General features: G+C 38.8%; 1 protein-coding gene and 1 pseudogene across 2 annotated transcripts in view; both read right to left on the bottom strand.

Annotated features, from left to right (window-relative positions):
- The window catches only part of MYZAP (myocardial zonula adherens protein), a 93435-nt gene that overhangs the window by 15323 nt on the left and 59845 nt on the right, over positions 1-18267 (bottom strand). Inside the window, exon 11 of one of the 2 annotated variants that reach the window (XM_001171951.4) lies at positions 8494-8577. The exons of the other annotated variant lie outside the window; for it this stretch is intronic. Within the exon in view, the coding sequence (XP_001171951.1) occupies positions 8494-8577 (84 nt within the window). The remainder of the gene's footprint in view (positions 1-8493; positions 8578-18267) is intronic. 2 annotated transcript variants of the gene reach the window in all.
- LOC112205651 (U7 small nuclear RNA) lies at positions 1497-1553 on the bottom strand (annotated as a pseudogene).

The raw sequence follows: 18267 nt of genomic DNA, 5'->3' as shown, positions 1-18267 counted from the left end.
CATAAAATAAGTCCCAATAAATTAAAAGTTAAAACCATACAAGCTGTGTTCTCTGACTATAAAAGTATTAAATTAGAAATAAAAATATCAACAAAAATTTCAACTATTTGGAAATTAAATAACCTGCCTCTAAATAATCCATAAATCAAAGAAAAATCTCAAGGGAAATTAGGAAATATTTTGAACTGGATGATAATAAAAGTAAAGTATATCAAAGCTTGTGGGATGCAGGTGAAGCAGAGATTAGAAGGACATTTATAGCTTTAAAGGTTTATATTAAAAAAGAAGAAAGGTCTAAAATCAATGACCTAAGTTCTACCTCAAGAAGCTAGAAAAAGAAGAGCAAAGTAATCCCGAAATAATTAGAAGGAAGGAAGTAATGAACATCAGGGCAAAAGTCAATAAAATAGAAAGCAGACACACAATGGAGAAAATCACCAAAGCCAAAAGCTATTTTAATTATTTTTTAAAATCAACAAAAATTGATAACCCACTATCTGGTTAAAGAAGAGAAAGAGAAAGAGAGACAGAGACACAGAGTGGATAAGATAGGGAGAGAAAGAGGGTACAAATAATATCAGAAATTAAAGAGACATTAAAAGTAAACAACTGGGCATCTGTGTAGAAAAAAAGAGTATTGATACCTTTGCTTCACACAAAACCCAAAAATCAACTTAAAATGGATCATCTAAATAAAAAAGTAAAAACCATAAAATTCTTAGGGGAAACCACAAGAGAAAATATTTGTGACCTTGTAGTAGGCGAATATTTCTTAGGACACAAAAGACAAAAATCATAAAAGAAATAAATGGTTAATTGAAAACCAAAAATAAAAAATCTCTTCAACAGGGCCTGGCATGGTGGCTTTGGGAGTCCGACATGGGCTGATCACTTGAGCTCAGGAGTTCGAGACCAGCCCAGGCAACGTGGTGAAACCCATCTCTACTAAAAATACAAAAATTAGCCGAGCGTGGTGGCATGCACCTGCAGTGCCAGCTACTCAGGAGGCTGAGAGGTAGGCGATAACTTAAGCCCAGGATGTCAAGGCTGCATTGAGCCAAGATTGCACCACTGTACTCCAGCTTGGGTATCTGTGCAAGACCCCATTGCAATATATATATATATATATATATATATATATATATATATTCAACAGACATCATTAAGCAAACAAAAAAGTAAGTCACAGGATGGGAGAAAATGTTCATAGTACATATATCTGACAAAGGACTCGAATCCAGAATATATAAAGAACTCTTCCAACTCAATAGTAAGAAAACTAAAAGCTCAATAAAATAATGGACTAAAGATTGGAACAGACACTTCAAAAGATGAAACGTATAAATGGCAAAAATCATATGAAAAGATTCTCGAAAAGAAGAAAAGATGCTCAGCATCACCAGTTGACAAGGAAATGCACATTAAAACCACATGAGACAGCACTCTATATCCCCTAGCATGGCTCAATTTATTTTCTTTTGTTTTTATTTTTATTTTGGGGCTTTCAAAGCCAGAAAACCTACTAGACAAATTCTAAAAGAGCTATAACACTGAATGGCTAAATTTAAAAGGTTGGCAATACTAGGTCTGGGTTAGGATATGGAGACACTGGTACACTCAAACTGCTGGAAAATTAAAATACTACAACCCCTTTGAAAAACTGACGGTCTCTTAAAAAGTTAAACTTATACCTCCTTTTACGACCCAGCTATTCCACTACCAGGAATTTACCCAAGAGGAACTAAAACTATCTTCACATAATGAGTTGTACTGTAATGCTCACTGCAGCTTTATTCACAATAGCCCCGAGCTGGAAACAATTCAAATGTATTTTGTCAGCTGAATGAATAAACTGCAATATATTCATACAATGGAATACCACTCTGCAACAAAAGGGAATGCATACAATTTAGATGCGCCTCAAATCATTATGCTGAGTGAAAGAAGCTGGACACAGAAGAGGGCATGCTATATGATTCCATTTCTAGAAATGGAAATCATACAGTGGATTCCCACTAAATGGAAATCTATAGTGACCAAAAGTGATAAAAAGTGACTCACTACCTACAGAAAAAAAAGATCAAGAATTGCCTAGGGATGAATGGAAAGCTGGGTTGCAAACTGAAACAGAATCTTTGGTGGGGTGATAGAAATTCTCTCTATCTTGATTGTAGTGGTTATTTCATGGGTATAAACACTGTTAAAACTCAGTGGATTATACGCTTAAACAGAAACACTTACTTATGTAAGTTAATAAATAACAGAAACTTATTTATGTAAGTTAATAAATAACTAAGTTGATAAGGTAAAAAATAAAAGATGATGAGAGCCTGAACATGGGCAGTAAGAGGAGAGTTAGAGAGTGTGGGGCAGATTTAAGAAAAGCCTTTAAAAATTAAATTAACAGATTTGATACAATAAATCAAGACTATCTCCTTCTTAGTCTTGCAGAATATGACTACAGTGGAACGACAAAGAGTAGCCTCAGACTGCTGCCTGGACTGTGCTACAGAAAAGATTGCTTCTGGGATTGAGAAGCAAATTCTATGGTTTTCCTGCTTTCAAACACCACCCCCTTGTGTTTATATGTGTAACGAATACCAACCCAATGGCTTGGGAGGCACATGTGCCTTTCACGAAGGGAGAAAATGTGCAGCACCTCTGGACATTTTTTGGAAATTATGTCACGAATGTTTGGCGGCCACCTCCCCCACCATTTCCCTTAGGCCCAGGGGTGTGGGCAGCTCGGGGGCTGTAGCACATACACTGAATGTGTGTTCCATAAAATGCATGTGGGGAGCCGGGTGCCTGGTGCTGCCGCTCCAACATTACACAGAAAAATTAATAATAGTCGCAAGAATGCATAACAGACACACTGAGAGGTTCAGGTGCTACACAACACACATTAAATGCAGGATGGACAAAACCAAGACATTTGACTCCTTTCCTCTGACTTTTGAATTGAGCTGTAAGTGTAGTATATCTGACAGAGAAAAGTGTAACGAAATCTGTTCAGAGTTTCAGAAAGCTTATGAAGATAAATGCTTATAATGTTATTTTAAGAACATTTTCTATATTGGAAATGGAGAATATTTCTTCTTCTCCAGAAGTTGAGCTAATCAAAAAATTGTTTGAAAAAAAGAAAAAGAAAAAAGAATGGGCATATTTTTGTTATCAGGAAGATTTTCTTTTTCACCTTTATTTTAGAATCAGAGGGCACATGTGCAGGTTGGTGACAAAGGTATATTGTGGGATGCTGAGGTGTGGGGTATGACTGAGCCCATCACCCAGGTAATAAGCATAGTACCTAGTAGGTAGTTTTTCAGACCTTTTCCCCCTCCCTTTTTCCTGTATCTAGTAATCCCCAGTGTTTACCGTTCCCATGTTTATGTCCACTGAACACCGCATGTTCTCACTTATCAGCGGGATCAGGAAGATTTTAAATTGGTTAATGAAAATGTAGTCTGACAGGGCCAGGCTAGAGCAAGCTTTTAGGAGTCTGCTGTGTCATTTGGATTTGGGGCAGAGGGAGGAGGGAGTTCAAAATCTAATGAGTTTAAGCCCAGGTAAGCACAAATGATGAATCCAGGGACTAAAATAATCCATATTCTCTGTTTTAAAAGAAAAGAAGAAGGGTTCTAGAGTGTCAGCCGTGACCTAGGAAAGGGCCTGTCCTTTTCTCCGAGCCCAGGATCAGGTAGAGGGTGTTCCCTTAACTGTTTGTCTAGGATCCTAATATGATTTCAACATTTCAACAAAGTTTTCAAACATTAAAAATGGTAATAATCTCTGAGTTGATCTAAGCCTTCTCCCTTTTTTAAAGATGAAGTAACTGAGTCCAGGTTGTTGGTGGCATGATTTGCCCAAGATCATGCACAGATAATGGCAGAATGTGAGTCAGAACCGAAGTCTCCAAAAGGTTGAGTAATTAAGAAAGAATTAACATTTGTCCATCTTTTGCACTGTGCCAAGCACAATTCTAAGTGTTTTGTATCTATTATTTAATCATAAAAAATTTCTTTAAAGTGGGAGGGATTATCCCTATTTCACAAATGCTGAAACTGATGCTCAGAGGGGTAGAATTACCTGCCCAGAGTTACTCTGCTTGTAAGCAGAGGTGTCAGGGTAAAAACGCAAAGCCCTTAGGTATAACTGCAGAGTTATATAACACTAATGGTGCATTAGTAAATTTTTGACAATAAAATCCCTAGGTTAAAAAGCTCTGATTGTGACATATGTCAATTTCTGTGGTGCAAAGACCTCCTCCATAGCTAATTGCAAGCGACCAACATAACATCGCCAAATGGAAACCTGAGAAGTGATGCATGTCTTCCGCTTTCATTAACCAGTATGAAGCAGCTCCAGCACAGTGCTGGATATGTCATGCAGTCCTGAACCCGTAGCTCAAGAAGGAGAACAGCTAAAGTATTCTTGGGGAACAGCTAGGAACTGGACTAACTGAGGACATGTGTAAGAGCCAAGGCTCTTCAATCTGAAACTAAGGGTTGCCTCTTTAAAACCAACAGCATTGTGGCTAAGAGGAGCACAGGCATGATCAATAAATCCCCAAATACTGCGTGGGCATGGAGCCAGAACAAATAATAGGAGTAGTAACATCATACAAGACCATCAGCTTATGACACTTAAACTCTAAGACTTGATATGAACCCCAAACTCCTATGAATTCTGCAAATATCGAGGCCAACTGCTAAAAGAAGCTGAAATATTGCCAGCCTATAAGACTCACGTCCAGCCTCACCCTCCCGGGATGAACCTTTCAGGTTGCTGCAGGCAAAGGACTTCTGGGCCCTATGGCCTGTTAGTAGGACCTGGCTTGTCCAAGCCCTGCTCATGTTCACCTAAAGGTGAAATTCTCTTTGTTAAATTATCACACAGCTGAGTTTGATGACAGTCTCCAACTTTGAGGATGAGCAAAAGAGAAAGAGTGATTCATTATGGGACATAGCTATAAATCTAAAATATTTATCAATGACAATAAAAGAGTCCCTGGGACCCAGGCAATTAAAGAAACAGTAACACATATGGCATTTACCATGAGCCAGGTACTTTTCTAATCACTTAAGTATTCACATATTTAATCATCATAACAACTCTATGGAGAGGATGCCACTTCACAGAGAGAGTTCCTATTTACCAATAAGCCAACTAAGGCATAGGACAGTTAATTAACTTGCTCAATATCACATCACTACTAAGTGGCAGAGCTGAGATTTGTACTCAGGTAGTCTGAGTCGGGAGTCTGCAATTGCACTCTTAACAAATGTAGCTACTTATTAGTAAGATGGGGAGCTACCAGATTTATCTACCAAAACTTTTGTGGTTTCTTTTAGGAGGTATTAATTAGATATCTATTTAAAAGTTTGCTGTTATGTTAGAAAGAATAACTAAAGAACATGTAAGTTAGGTCACCCCAGGACTTCAGGGCCTGGAGAAGGACTGCTCAGCATCCGTGCCGTAGAGCAATCAGGTGGAGAGTTGGGCAGCAACGTGTCAGCATTAGCGATCATCCACAATTAGCAAGGAACAGCATCGGCAGAGTGTGTGTAAATGATCAGCTAGTCTGAGAGCCGAAGAGGAAAACCAAGTATTTGAATGTCACCTCTGATTTCCTAGGAGAGGAGATCTCTACATGGCCTAGCTATGTATGATGAAATACTGATAAAGAATGCATATGTTTTTAATAGTGCTAAAGACAGTGGTAAGGAGTCCTGTGTTTGAATCACCTTGGAAGAAGCCACTGAGGGTCCTGTGACCCAACCAAGAACCTATGTAACCCACATCCTCTAATCTTAGCAATTTAGAGAAGGCATCCTTTCTCTTTTGGATCTCAAAGATGACTGCACCTGTCTGAAAGGTGTCAAAATGATGTTAGCCCTAAGAAAATATTGAAAGAAGTAAAACAATGGCCTCAGGAAGGTTTGAAAAAAAAAAACAAGAACAGAAACAATGACAAAATAAATTAAAACCCATGATATTTAGTATTTTAGAATAGGTTTAAGTCTAAATGTATTATGAAATCTTGTTATTATGCAACTTTTTTTGTATATATTGTCTGCTGTTTAAGGTGGATGTGTGAAGTGGCCAAAAGCAATTAGTCATAATAAATTTGTATTGGAATTTAAATAGTTTCAGGGAATTTAATCAATCAAATTGATAATCATTATTGATATGCTCAAAAAAACTGGTTTTCAAAGTCTTGCTTATTAGATAGACATAGCTGACATTGCCACCCACCCCCCTACATCCTCTGGGCATTCCTGTTTCCTAACAGGCCACTGGTGATTCTTCATCTGGGGGCTTCCTTTGACCACCAGAGTCTAACTGGCTCTGCCGAAGGCAGGCTAGAACTGCCACAACCCCCCAGAGCAGGCCTCAGCTAATGACTGATGGGAGTTAGTGGATAAATGCCCCAGCTTTCTGGCCTTTCAGTAAGGAAAGCTCAGGGCCACTTCCACACCATCTCCCAGAGATCCCCAGCAGGAGTGAGCCTCAGCTGTCCTCAGGGCAACCTCCTTGATATGGCACCGCTATTGGCTCTCTTCCCTTCCCTGTCTCATTTTCCCCATTCCCCTAGTGGGGCTTCCTGAGATCACCTCCCAGATAAACTATCTGGACTCCACATTTCAAGGTCTGGAGCAACCCAAACTAAGGTAAGACATGAGTTTAATACACTGAGCATAAACCAACATAGCTATTTCTAAGATTACTCCCCATGTGCAATATTCCCTTGGACATTTAAGAATCTACCAGTAGGAGAGCTTGCTTTAGCAGCACAGCCAGAGGTGGGGGTGGGGGGCACCGTCTTGGGGGACCTTCTGCCTCTCCTGTCGGTCTGTCTTTCCTCTCTCCTGTGACTGCCTTCTCTTTGGACACATGGGCTTCCACTAGGGCACTCATTTTCTGACTCTTACTGGGGAAGGTGTACTTCCTCCCACAGGGAGCTGCAATTTCAGAAAGGAATCTTAGAAACAGAAATGTTCATTCACAAGGCTGGCACTGAGCCAATGACTGTGGAGGGGAAGACAGGAGTGGAAATGGGGAAAATACCCATTTACTCAGCTTCAAAAGACAGAGACTCTTGGGCGTTGAATCTGGTGCCAGGCCCCCGTGGGCCATGAGGGACTTCTGGTTATGACTGCTGTAAGGCAACCCCTCAAAAACAGAGTAAATGAAGGCTCAGCTCACCACCCACTCAAACATGGTGGTTCAGAGCTCAGGATCTGGATCCGGGCATACCCATCTCTACTGTAACCTTGGGCAGACTTCCTAATATCCCCGAACCTCAGTTTCCCTATCTATAAAAGGGGGAAAATATCATCTAACTCAGAGGGTGTCCCTTTTAATAAAGAGAGAACAACAATAATACGTTTAAAATTATTGAGTGCTTAGTACATGCCAGGCACCTTCTATACATTCTCATTTCACTGTCACCCACACATAGCACAGTTATGATCCCTCCTTTATAATGATAAGAAACTTCCCCCACATCACCCAGCTGATAAGAAGCAGATCCAGGATTCACACTTGGGTAAGTTGGATTCCACTCTTAACTTCTGTGTTACACAGAACATATCCAAAGAAACTAACAGTGCCCAACACACAGCAGGGCTTAATCAAAGTTTTCTCTTCTCTTTCTTCTTACTTTATCATTGTCTGCTGGGCTCTCTCACTGGGGAAGGACTATAACGAGGAACACAGACAAGGACAGGTGCTTGGCAAACCAGCTTTTCAGGAAGTCTCAAAAGGCAAAGGCTCAATGCCAAGCTCTTAATAAAGAACCTTTAGAGCAAATAGATTTTGACTTCTCCTTGTAAGGTTCTTCCAACCCCATAATTTTCTTCTCTGGAACCTATACAAAATCCCCAAATGACTTTCAAAAAGCCAGAAAGTCAAGAATACTAAGCATCTGAAAGTCCCTTTTAGGTAAAATTAAGTCCCCTCTAACACATCTTCACTCGCTGTGATAGGAGAGCACTGGATTTAGGAGTCTTTCAGCCTGGCTCTGACATTTATTAAGCTGGGCAACCTTGAGCAAAACCACCTGTCTTCTCTGTGCCTCTGTTTTCTCATGTATTAATACAGAGATAATAATCTTAGTCTTGCCTTTCTTAAAGTTGCAGAGAGAATAAGGTAAGGAATGTATATGAACATATCTCACAAATTATAAAGCACTGGACAAATGCGGGGAATTATCAGTGCTAATCAACAGCTTATCAGGCTTGCTAGGATGATTCTTTAATAAGAAAAACTAGAGCCAAAAATCAGAAGTCAGCAGCAACTGGAATGAGGGGAGTCCGATGGTAAAGGAAAAACAGCTGTCAGAACCTCATTTTCAAGGCTGGCACTTAACCCTCAATCAATTTTATAAGGCCGGGAAATAGCCATATTTTTAATTAAGTGTCGGTGGTAGGCTTAGCGACATAAAATTTAATGGTAGGGAAGACACCAACTTAAAGAAACACAGATCCTTACCTCTCCTTCTAAGAAAGATATCTTTTCTAAAAGCTGCAGTATTAAGAGCTGTTTCTGTTGCAACTTTTTCTTTAATGATTCAATCTAGAAAGAAAGGGATGGAAAATTATTAATCAAAAATGTACAATTGTGTAAGTACAGGTTTATCAACTGGAATAGATGCCCTTGGTTTTCCTTTATTTTTATTTCTATTTCTATTTTTCCTCATTTCCAGTGGGGCTGGATGGTTTTCATTGAAACAGCCTGCATACTGATTCTCTGTGTTTCGTGGAACAGTATTAACGCGAGACGCTCCATGACAGGCGGATTGTGTGAACAGGTGAGCTTGGGGCAGCAGACATGATTCTGGAGTCACAGCTCCTCAGCTTTGATTAATCCAACATTTCCACACTGACTTTGCTGTGTAACCCTTTAAAACAGCCAGAAGATCTTCCAGAGAACATGCTTTGGGAAATGTAGATACAACTCTCCAAAAAATGATTATTCAGCTTGAATTTGCAGGGCAGCCTGCATTTCAAACATTTGGCTGTGTTATTCAATACATTCATATTTGTTCAACCAAGTGTCAAAAGTTGGTTTGAAAAAAGGATCATTAGAAGTCTCATTAAAAGTGTTGAAATTCAGAGGACTGAAGACTCATGTGGCCCAGAGTAAGCAAGAAAGGCTTCCTAAAAAGACCCATCTTTGTTTTTATAATATATTCTATCTTAGACTACTCTTAGTTTTCCAATCATACATCATGTCTCCCTAGACAAACCATAGCTTCCCTGAAGGCAGGAACCAGAGTACTCTGTACCAGGCCATGTTATGCATAATAGTGGGAACAGTATGTAGGATCATTAACAACACATTAACTTTCCAAAAATCCTGTATATTAAATTTGTGTGCTCAAAAAATTATTTCAAAAAATCACTCTCAGGCTGAGCACAGTAGTTCACTCCTATGATCCCAGCACTTTGGGAGGCCAAGGGAGGAGGATTGCTTGAGCCTAGGAGTTCAAGACCAGCCTGGGCAACACAGTGAGACCCTGCCTCACTGTGGTGAGGCACAGAATTAGCTGGGTGTGGTGGTGTGTCCCTGTAGTCCCAGCTACTTGGGAGGCTGAGGTGGGAGGATTGCTTGAGCCCAGGAGGTCAATGTGGAAGTCAGCTATGATGGTGCCACTGCACCCTAGCCTGGGTGACAAAGTGAGACCCTGTCTGAAAACAAAACAAATTTTAAAATCCTTCTCATGCAAAATGACACCATTCCTATGGAAGCGAATATAGCAGTATCTAGAAAAAGTACATATGCATTAACCCTTTGACTCAGCAATTCCATTTTTAGGACTACATCCCAAAGATACACTGGCCAAAATATGAAATGATATGAGCAAAGGATATTTGTTATTTTAGGAAACACAAAACAGAACTCCATCAATAAGCGACTGGTTAAACCATGGTATGATGGAGGTCTGTGTAACCTTCCAAAAAATGCAGATCTCAAAAACACTGATGAAGTGTATGGCAAGGTAGACAGTATACTCGCTTTGATGTAAAACAGGTGGGGACACATGAATGCATATGTATTTGCAAAAGAAACACTGCAAAGACAAAATAAACCCTAATTATTAATAAATAGCTACCAATAGGGAAAGGGAAGAACTTAGGTGAAGGAGACAGGATAACATAAGTTATTACATAGGTTTATGTAATAAACATAAGCCTTGTTCCATGGGTTTAACTTTGAAAGCATATTTTATAGATTCAAAAAATAAAATGAAGCCAAAAAGAAAAAAAGTGAACCCTAAAATCTGAGAACAAACTGAATTGAAGAAACGATGTATATCAAATTGGTTAGAAGTATTAATCCAAGTGTTGTTAGAATACAGTAATTTGACTCAATATTCTTAGTGGATTATTAAAGATAAATAGGGCTGCAAAGTAATCTCTCATTCACTGAGAAGACTGTTAGTAGTAACACTGAAGTTATTTTGAAACCGTTTGATATATATTGTAGTATCATCATGTTTGGAACCAAGATTTTTACTGTAAGAGAAAGCAATACAAGTATGAAATCAAAGAAGTAAACAAAATTTTGTTCAATCTAAAATGACAATATCAGTATGAATTCATAATTTTTATTTTCTTTTGTAAAATATGTATCTCTACTCTATCTACTGAGAAAACTTGGAAACAATAAGAACATAATATGTGCAGATTGTGGTCTCTAAATAGCATTCCCCACTAAAAAAACACAGGACATCTTGGTGGAACGGCTCATTTCAGGTGACAAAAAAATAAACTAGATGAACCTGAGATACCTTGTTATGCCTGAAAACAAGGACATGAGGTGTCTCCCCTTGGGCCAAGGATGGAACATTTGATGTTCATTCTGAACATCAAAAATAATAATGAGTGTAATTGAGTAAAACACATGAAATATAAAGATATTAAAGAACATGAGTATTATATTTCGTTAGAAAAAAACAGTAACAGCTCACTGGACTCCAATGGATGTAAAAAAGGCATCAACTCCTTACTTGGAAAGGAGTTTGGAGGAAAAAATAAAGCATCTGTCTTGCCTTCTTTGTTCAGACTGCATTTTGAGACTCTAAAAAGCCCTAGTTTTACTTGACAGAATAATTCCAGTTAATCAATGGCCAAGGAATGACAGAATTAGAAAATCACAATTTTGCAATTTCTATGAAATAATGGCTTCAAGCATCCATCATCAGTAGATTAAACCATGATGGTAAAAGCTGATGAAAAAACATTCAATCATGTTTTGGGTTGTCACCACTTGACTCCATTATCAGCCTTGGCATCACCCAAGGTGGAATAACCAGGCATTATACACCCCAGAAGTGATACACGATGAAACACACAGCATCACCCATGAAGTGTTCTTGCCTTTCCGAAAAGTTGAAACTTGATCTAGTCAAGCTTCTAGAGCTAACACGGACACAAAAAGTCGAATACAGAATGTGAACATTTTTACAAGACAACTGACTCAGTTCTTAGGTAGGAATAAAAGTAGTCGGGAGAGATGGGGGCAGCAATGCTCTAGATTAGGAGACTTTAGAAACATAACTAAATGTAAACACAGTGTATGCTGATTGGAACAAAGCATCAGAAGAAAAGACACTTTGGAAAATGTTATTGCAGGTTGGTATTAAATAATAGCAAGGAATTATCATTAATTTTGTTAGGTGTGATGATAGTGTTATAATTATGTAAGAAAAAGTCCATATGTTCAGAGATGCACGGTGAAGTGTATAGGAAACATATGCAGAATGTCTGGGATTTGCTTTAAAATACTGCACAAGAGGGGAAAAAAGAGGAAGGAGTAGATAAAGCAAGTACGGCCAAATCTTGCTATTTGCTGAACCTGGGTAATGTAGAGGGCTCCATCAATTACTCTCTCTGTTCTGTGTGCATTTGGCATTTTCATTATCAAGTATTTTAAATTTCACATGGTGTCAAAAAATGTAATCCTTTGACAAGAAAAGTAAACCATACAAAATAGAACAGAAACACCCATAAGAAAAAATGTCCAATGTTAATAATAATTAAAGACATCACCAATTAAAAACAGCAATGGTTACCCTTGACTACCTATTAAATTTGCCCAAAACTATTGACTGAAGAAATGAGCGCTGGCAGGACTGGGAGGGGCAGCTCCTCTCCTGTGTTGCAGGTGGCATTGTGAATTAGTATGACCCTTCAGGCAATTTAGCAATAAATATTAAGAGCCATAAAGCTGTGCATACCCTTTGATCCACTAATCCCACTCCTGGGAATTTATCCTAAGGATATAATTCAAACATAGGAAAAAGCTCTATATATAAAGATGTTCTTGCTCCCATTATTTGTAATAGAGAGAAATAAGGTTATTTCCATTAATATGGACTATTAATGTCTAGCACTAAATAACCTTAATGTCTAGCACTAAAGGAATGGGTAATAAATTATGAAATATCAATTTGATGGAGTATACTACACAAACACTAAAAACAAATATACTGCAAAATGGAAAGTTTACAAAAAGCCTCAAGGGATAGAAAAGCAAAAGTTTACAATGATGAAAGTAAAAGCTGGAAGAGAAGTTGGATAAATGCAATACTTCTGGGGTTGTGGTAGGGTTAAAGTTTGTTTTGTGTAAACTTCCTTCCATTTTTGTAGAAATAGTTTCCAAAAATTACTCTCATGGTAGGTCTTTTTCATTCCTTTTTATAGTATTAAGATTGTTAAAGTTAACTTTTAAAATCTTTAAATGAAAGGCAAAATGGAACTAAAAGCTTCCGAGAAAGTCAGGGGTAATATTTAATCAAATGATGTAAAAAGTGATTTCAAATACACTCGTTTCACTATCTCTGAAGAAATCAGAGTGGCTTGTGAGGCAAGGAAAGCAAGAGAGGTGGTTTTAAAACACCTTAATGAGCAGCTCATAGTAAGATATTGAGAGGATCCTACTGGTCACTGTCCCCTAGATGGTAGTTTAAAAAATAAATCAGTGAATGGTTAATACATCACCTAGAGAGAGTGCTATAGGGAGAAGGTCTCTAGACTTCTCATGAGAGAGCAGAGGGCTGATGCTAGTCTGGAGAGACACTTGGTTCTGGGGAGAAGGAGCTGGACAGGAGTAGGATTTGAGGGTGCTGCAGCTTCTAACAAGGCTCATGGTTTTCAGCAATGGTGCTCCAAGAAACAAGTATGCTATTGTGCTGAATTAATGCTATCTGTGCAGATTTGCTTTTATCCTGGAACATTTCTTACAGAAACATCTTTTCTAGTATATTCTGTGATCTGAATTGACTTGCTCAGATAAGAGCACTAAGGATGCTAAGGCTGGCAGAGTCAGTGCACTGCTGGCCCCAAGGGGTGCCAACCTTGAATCCCAACTTAGTCTCCCCAGTGGTCTGCCCCGAAGAACCTCCCATCCCTTTCCCAAGTGACGCACTCAGCTTCTAAAATAAGTAGACTCACATGCTCCTGGGTTTGATAGCCTCCTAGGAACATCTGACTCTCAAGCCTTTGGTTCTTTTTTTACAAACTTTAAGTCACACACTTGTGTGGCTGGTATTGTTTCTGAATACTAACTTCAAAGAACCTTGACATATTGTCTCTTGTAGCACCTAGCACATGACAAACACTCAAAAGGTAGCTATTATTATATGATTACTGATGCTTCTCCTTCCCTAGGCTGTGAGTTTCCCAAGAGTAAAGACCTTGATCATCTTTATATTCTCAGATAACAAATGAATGAATCAACAAATCCATCAAGCCATTCCTAAACAATCCATCCCATAGACTTCAGGGGGAAAACTGTCTGGATCAGACGCTTGGAGGCCCAGTTGGGCCAAGATGATCTTGCTAAACACATGTCCCCAGAACAACCCCCAAATCAGGAGCTACTCCAAAATCCAGGGTACCATATAGCTGGTATGCAAGAAATCCATTAGGCACCTTTGATCTCACTTCTTGATGCATTAAATGTTTAAGTTTGACCTTCAATTTACCCTTCACAAAGCTGCACTTAGTTCTAGCTGTCACCAGGTGGTGGTAAATGACGCAAGTTACCAAGCTCAAACCAGGGCATTAAGAACTGAGAAATTAGAAGCACTCATTTTCTGGACCTCACCTATTTGATTTATACAAGAACAGAATCTTGCAACAGCTAAATTTAAATACGAAACAGTAGGCCCCCTTATAGAACAAGGGGAAAAATACATTTTCATAAAATCTGGGACCTTTTAACTGATGTTAATAGAATTTTTTTCTAATTTTTGTTTTGATGAGTATGTTTCTTTGTAACTCAGACTGAATATGTGAATATGGGCCTTGCAGCCCCATCAATCATGCAGGATGTTAGTCTCTTAGAATACAGGCCAGTTTGATATTTAAGGAGGGAGGGGAAATAAAAGTTCTTTTAGTTTCTTAAAACTGATCATGGCTTTTTTTTTTTTCACATTAGCTACGATCGAGTTACCTGCATAGGTGGTTTGAGCTAAGTAATCATCCTTAACCATAGCCACACGCTGGAAACCGATGGGGGGAGCTTTTACAAAATACAGATGCTCTGGCACCAGAAATGCAGAATATCTCACTCTCCCAATTAAAAACCCCCTACGCTTTTAATGTTCGAACTCACTAGCATGGCACGGGAGGCCCTTCCGCTGTGCTCCCTATTTTCCCACTTTCATTTCATGCCCATCCTGTCCCTACAATGAACCCTGTATTTAGGACACTCCATCCTCTCAGCACTGCATGAACACACTATGGTCCCGCCTCCAGGACTTTGCACACACAGGCTGGTGGCTCCATTAGGAATGCCTCCCCACCCTCCATCCCCTTTTCCACCAGAAAAACTGCTGCTGTCACAATCTACCCACAGTCACCTAGGCCAGCGCTTTCCAAGTCCTCCAGGCTGGCTTTGTGTCCTCCTTCTCTGTGATAGCTCAGCCTTTGAACCTACCCCTGTTAGGACACATCATAGTTACTGCCATCCTTAGTTGACTTTTTTCCCTTGTACTAGACCCCAAACCCACAGGGAACAAGTGTTTAGTGCATCAATTATCTCATATAAAAGATAACTTCTCTCAGGAGCTGAAATCACCCTTGCCAATCTGCACATTTAAATAAAAACTGCGTTAGAAACAGATTGCTATAGTTAAAAAAAAAAGTCCCCCCAATATGTTTTGAAAAGAGCTTATACGTCAACCAGACCAAAGTGAAATTGTACAAAAATGTAGTATGGTTCTGTTATGGATTCAGTGAGGAATCCACAGCTGGAAGTTGTGAGGCTTCTCAACTTCCTGGAATTTCTTCCCATTAGTAACATGTAGGACACAGTCCATTTCACATCAGAGGACAGAAAATGAGATGGCTCTAGCATTGTAGTCATGTGAGTAGCACTCAATTGTGCAAGACTCATGAAACATAACTCCGTATTGAACTTGGAGAGAAATTAATGAAGAAAACACAGCAGTAAATAAGTGTTAAATACCAGACAGCGCTTGACATGGGCTGTTAAGAAATTGTGCTTTGGGGTATTTTCTTTCACCAGCTGGCAAAGGATAACAAACACGAAAAATGCCTTATGTAAAACAGGAAACACACCAATACAGAGCATATAAAAGGTGCACATCACTTTGATTATGTACTGGGAGTGTCATGTGTAGAATCAACTCCCCCTCCGGCCCCCTCTTACTGATAATAGGAGGTAGGTTAAAACTGACGTCACACTTAGGAGTTTCCCGCTGAAACAAAGGAAAACCAGCCATGATGGTAACAGAAGATGTCACACTAAAACTTGATCAATCTCTCACAAATGAAAGGCTAGCCAAAAGAGGGGAACCATTAAAATAATTAATTAGGAGGCCATTAGGCTGAGGTGGCTCCAGTGCCTTGGGTTCTGACCTAAGCAAACTGAAACCCATGTCAGAATGAATGGTCACAGCTTAGGAAAATGAAATTTAAATTTAACCAATCAGAAAACACCAACTAACCTCTAAATAGGGACTTTTTTTTTTTTTTTTTTTGACAGCGTTTGCCTCTGTAACCCAGGCTGTAGCATAGTGCTACAATCATAGCTCATGGCAGCCTCAAACTCCTGGGCTCAATGGGTCCTCCCATCTCAGCCTCCCAAGTAGCTAGGATTACAGGTGTGATCAACTATGCCTGGCTAATTTTTTAATTTTTTGTAGAGACAGGGTCTCACTATGTTACTTAGGCTGTTTTCAAACCCCCAGCCTCAAGCAATCCTCTTGCCTCCGCCTCCCGAAGTGCTGGGATTACAGGTGTGGCCTAAGTAGGGACTTTCTGCTTTAACCAATCAAATATTTTCCTTGTCTTGCTTCCATAAACACCTATAAAAGTTTTCCCCTCAAGCCCCCTAGGTGAAGCCCTCAATTGCATGTGGCCTGGTGCTGACTGCTCAAATGAACTCTTTAAAAACAGAAAACGAAAAACAAAACTGATGGTCACATTTAATCAAACTGTTTAAATCTTATAAGGAAAATGGAATTCAGTATTTTAAATCCACATTAAGTTTATTTTATTTGAACATTTATTTGACATTATTGTTTATTTTATTTAAAATTTGTTTTATTTTGTTTTCATTTTAAATGAATGAAGCCTGAGTGAGTTCTAGAAAATTCCATCCCTGACCTAGTCAGTTCACCATTTCCCTGGATTTCTATGGGGAACTTCAAGCTATTTCCTTGCGAAATTGTCAAATTTTCAAATAATGTAATGGCATAAACTTCCCCTGAAATAAACATTTTAAATTATTTTATTTGAAATTTCTTTATAATGTTTTCATTTCATTTTCATTTCATTGTTTTCAAAATCAGAGTGTCGGGGCTGTGTGTACTTGCACACATCGCAAAACTCAACCACAGGTTAATAAATACACCAAAGCTCCCCAGCCACCATCCCCAACACCCCTGCTTTGTTATTCCTTCTCGTGGGCCCTCATTTATAGACATTCTGCTTAAAATGGCTTTAACGAAAGAATAATTCATTTCACATTGAAAATGTTATCAAAGATGTATAACTGCCAATCAAAGCATCTAATCAAAACGAGATTACTAGGGCTATGAATTCTAGGTCAAAATAGAGGAATATGATACTTTATTGTGAGTTCTTACAGCCTTTTCAGGGGAAATTTATGCCATCACATTATTTGAAAATTTGAAAATTTTACAAGGAAATACTTTGAAGATCCCCATTATTGTTTTCAAAACCCCTAGAAATCCAGGGAAATGGTGAACTGACTGGGTCAGGGACAGAACCTTCTAGAGCTCACTTGGGCTTCAGCCGTCGTCTCCCTCTGCCTGCTCTTTTCCTGACAGTGCCGTGTCTTTAACCCAACCTCTTGATCCCTCTATGATCTGGTAAACCATTGTTTCCAATTCTCTTAACAAAAGAGGAATTGTGTCTGGTCCGCACATACCCACTGTGACTATGAGAATAATTGATATTTTACACTCTTCCTCAGAAAAAGTGTTTTATTTTTGCATAGCATTCCTTAATTCTATTTTGGAAGTCCTGTAACATCGTAATTTCATAGTTACTGTATTTTTTAAAGTTCATTCTCTTTGATAAAAGCCACCACAAAATGTAAGAATAAAAAGAATAAAGCTCAGCCTCTTTTTAACAAAAAAATAATGCATAGAGAAATATGACAAGATCAGAATCTGCCCTGCATTAATGCAGCATGAAAGAAGAGTTTAATAAGGATGAAGAAAATGGTACATTATCTCATTTGGGGGGGAGTAAAGGAAATGAATTAAGGCCACAACAAAACGAAACTGAAAAATTGCTAAATGAAGCACTGAGTGGGGAAAATGAAAAATCAATGAAGGAATGGAGGGAAAAAGGTACATTTTTCATCTTCATGATGCTTGATTGGGTTTGTGGAAATTCATTTTCAATTAATGTGTCTTGTGGCATTCAGCCAGGCTAGATATGAACATGGCACATATTTTAATCAATTTTTTCCTATTAAGTTTGAAGTAATATATAATAATAGAACTATACCATTCAAAAGGATCGGTTGCAACGGGGTTCTGAGGTAAAATAATGTAATTTGGTTTGATTTCTATCTTATATTAAAGATAACCCAACTTCTCCAGAAGGAGAGGAGGAGCACTCTGGCTCCCCCGGGTACCTAAACACGACTTGGCTGTACAAATGTCAGGGAAGGACGGTTAAACTGCTTCCCAATCTGAGCACATTCTCTGAGAAGGAAGAAAGGAGGAGCGTGCAAGCTACCAGGAACTTTGCTGGC

The sequence above is a fragment of the Pan troglodytes genome, chromosome 16 (assembly GCF_028858775.2).
Source record: "Pan troglodytes isolate AG18354 chromosome 16, NHGRI_mPanTro3-v2.0_pri, whole genome shotgun sequence".
NCBI classification, from domain to species: domain Eukaryota; kingdom Metazoa; phylum Chordata; class Mammalia; order Primates; family Hominidae; genus Pan; species Pan troglodytes.
Note: the sequence above shows the minus strand (reverse complement) of the source record. Positions and strands in the feature narration are given on the sequence as shown.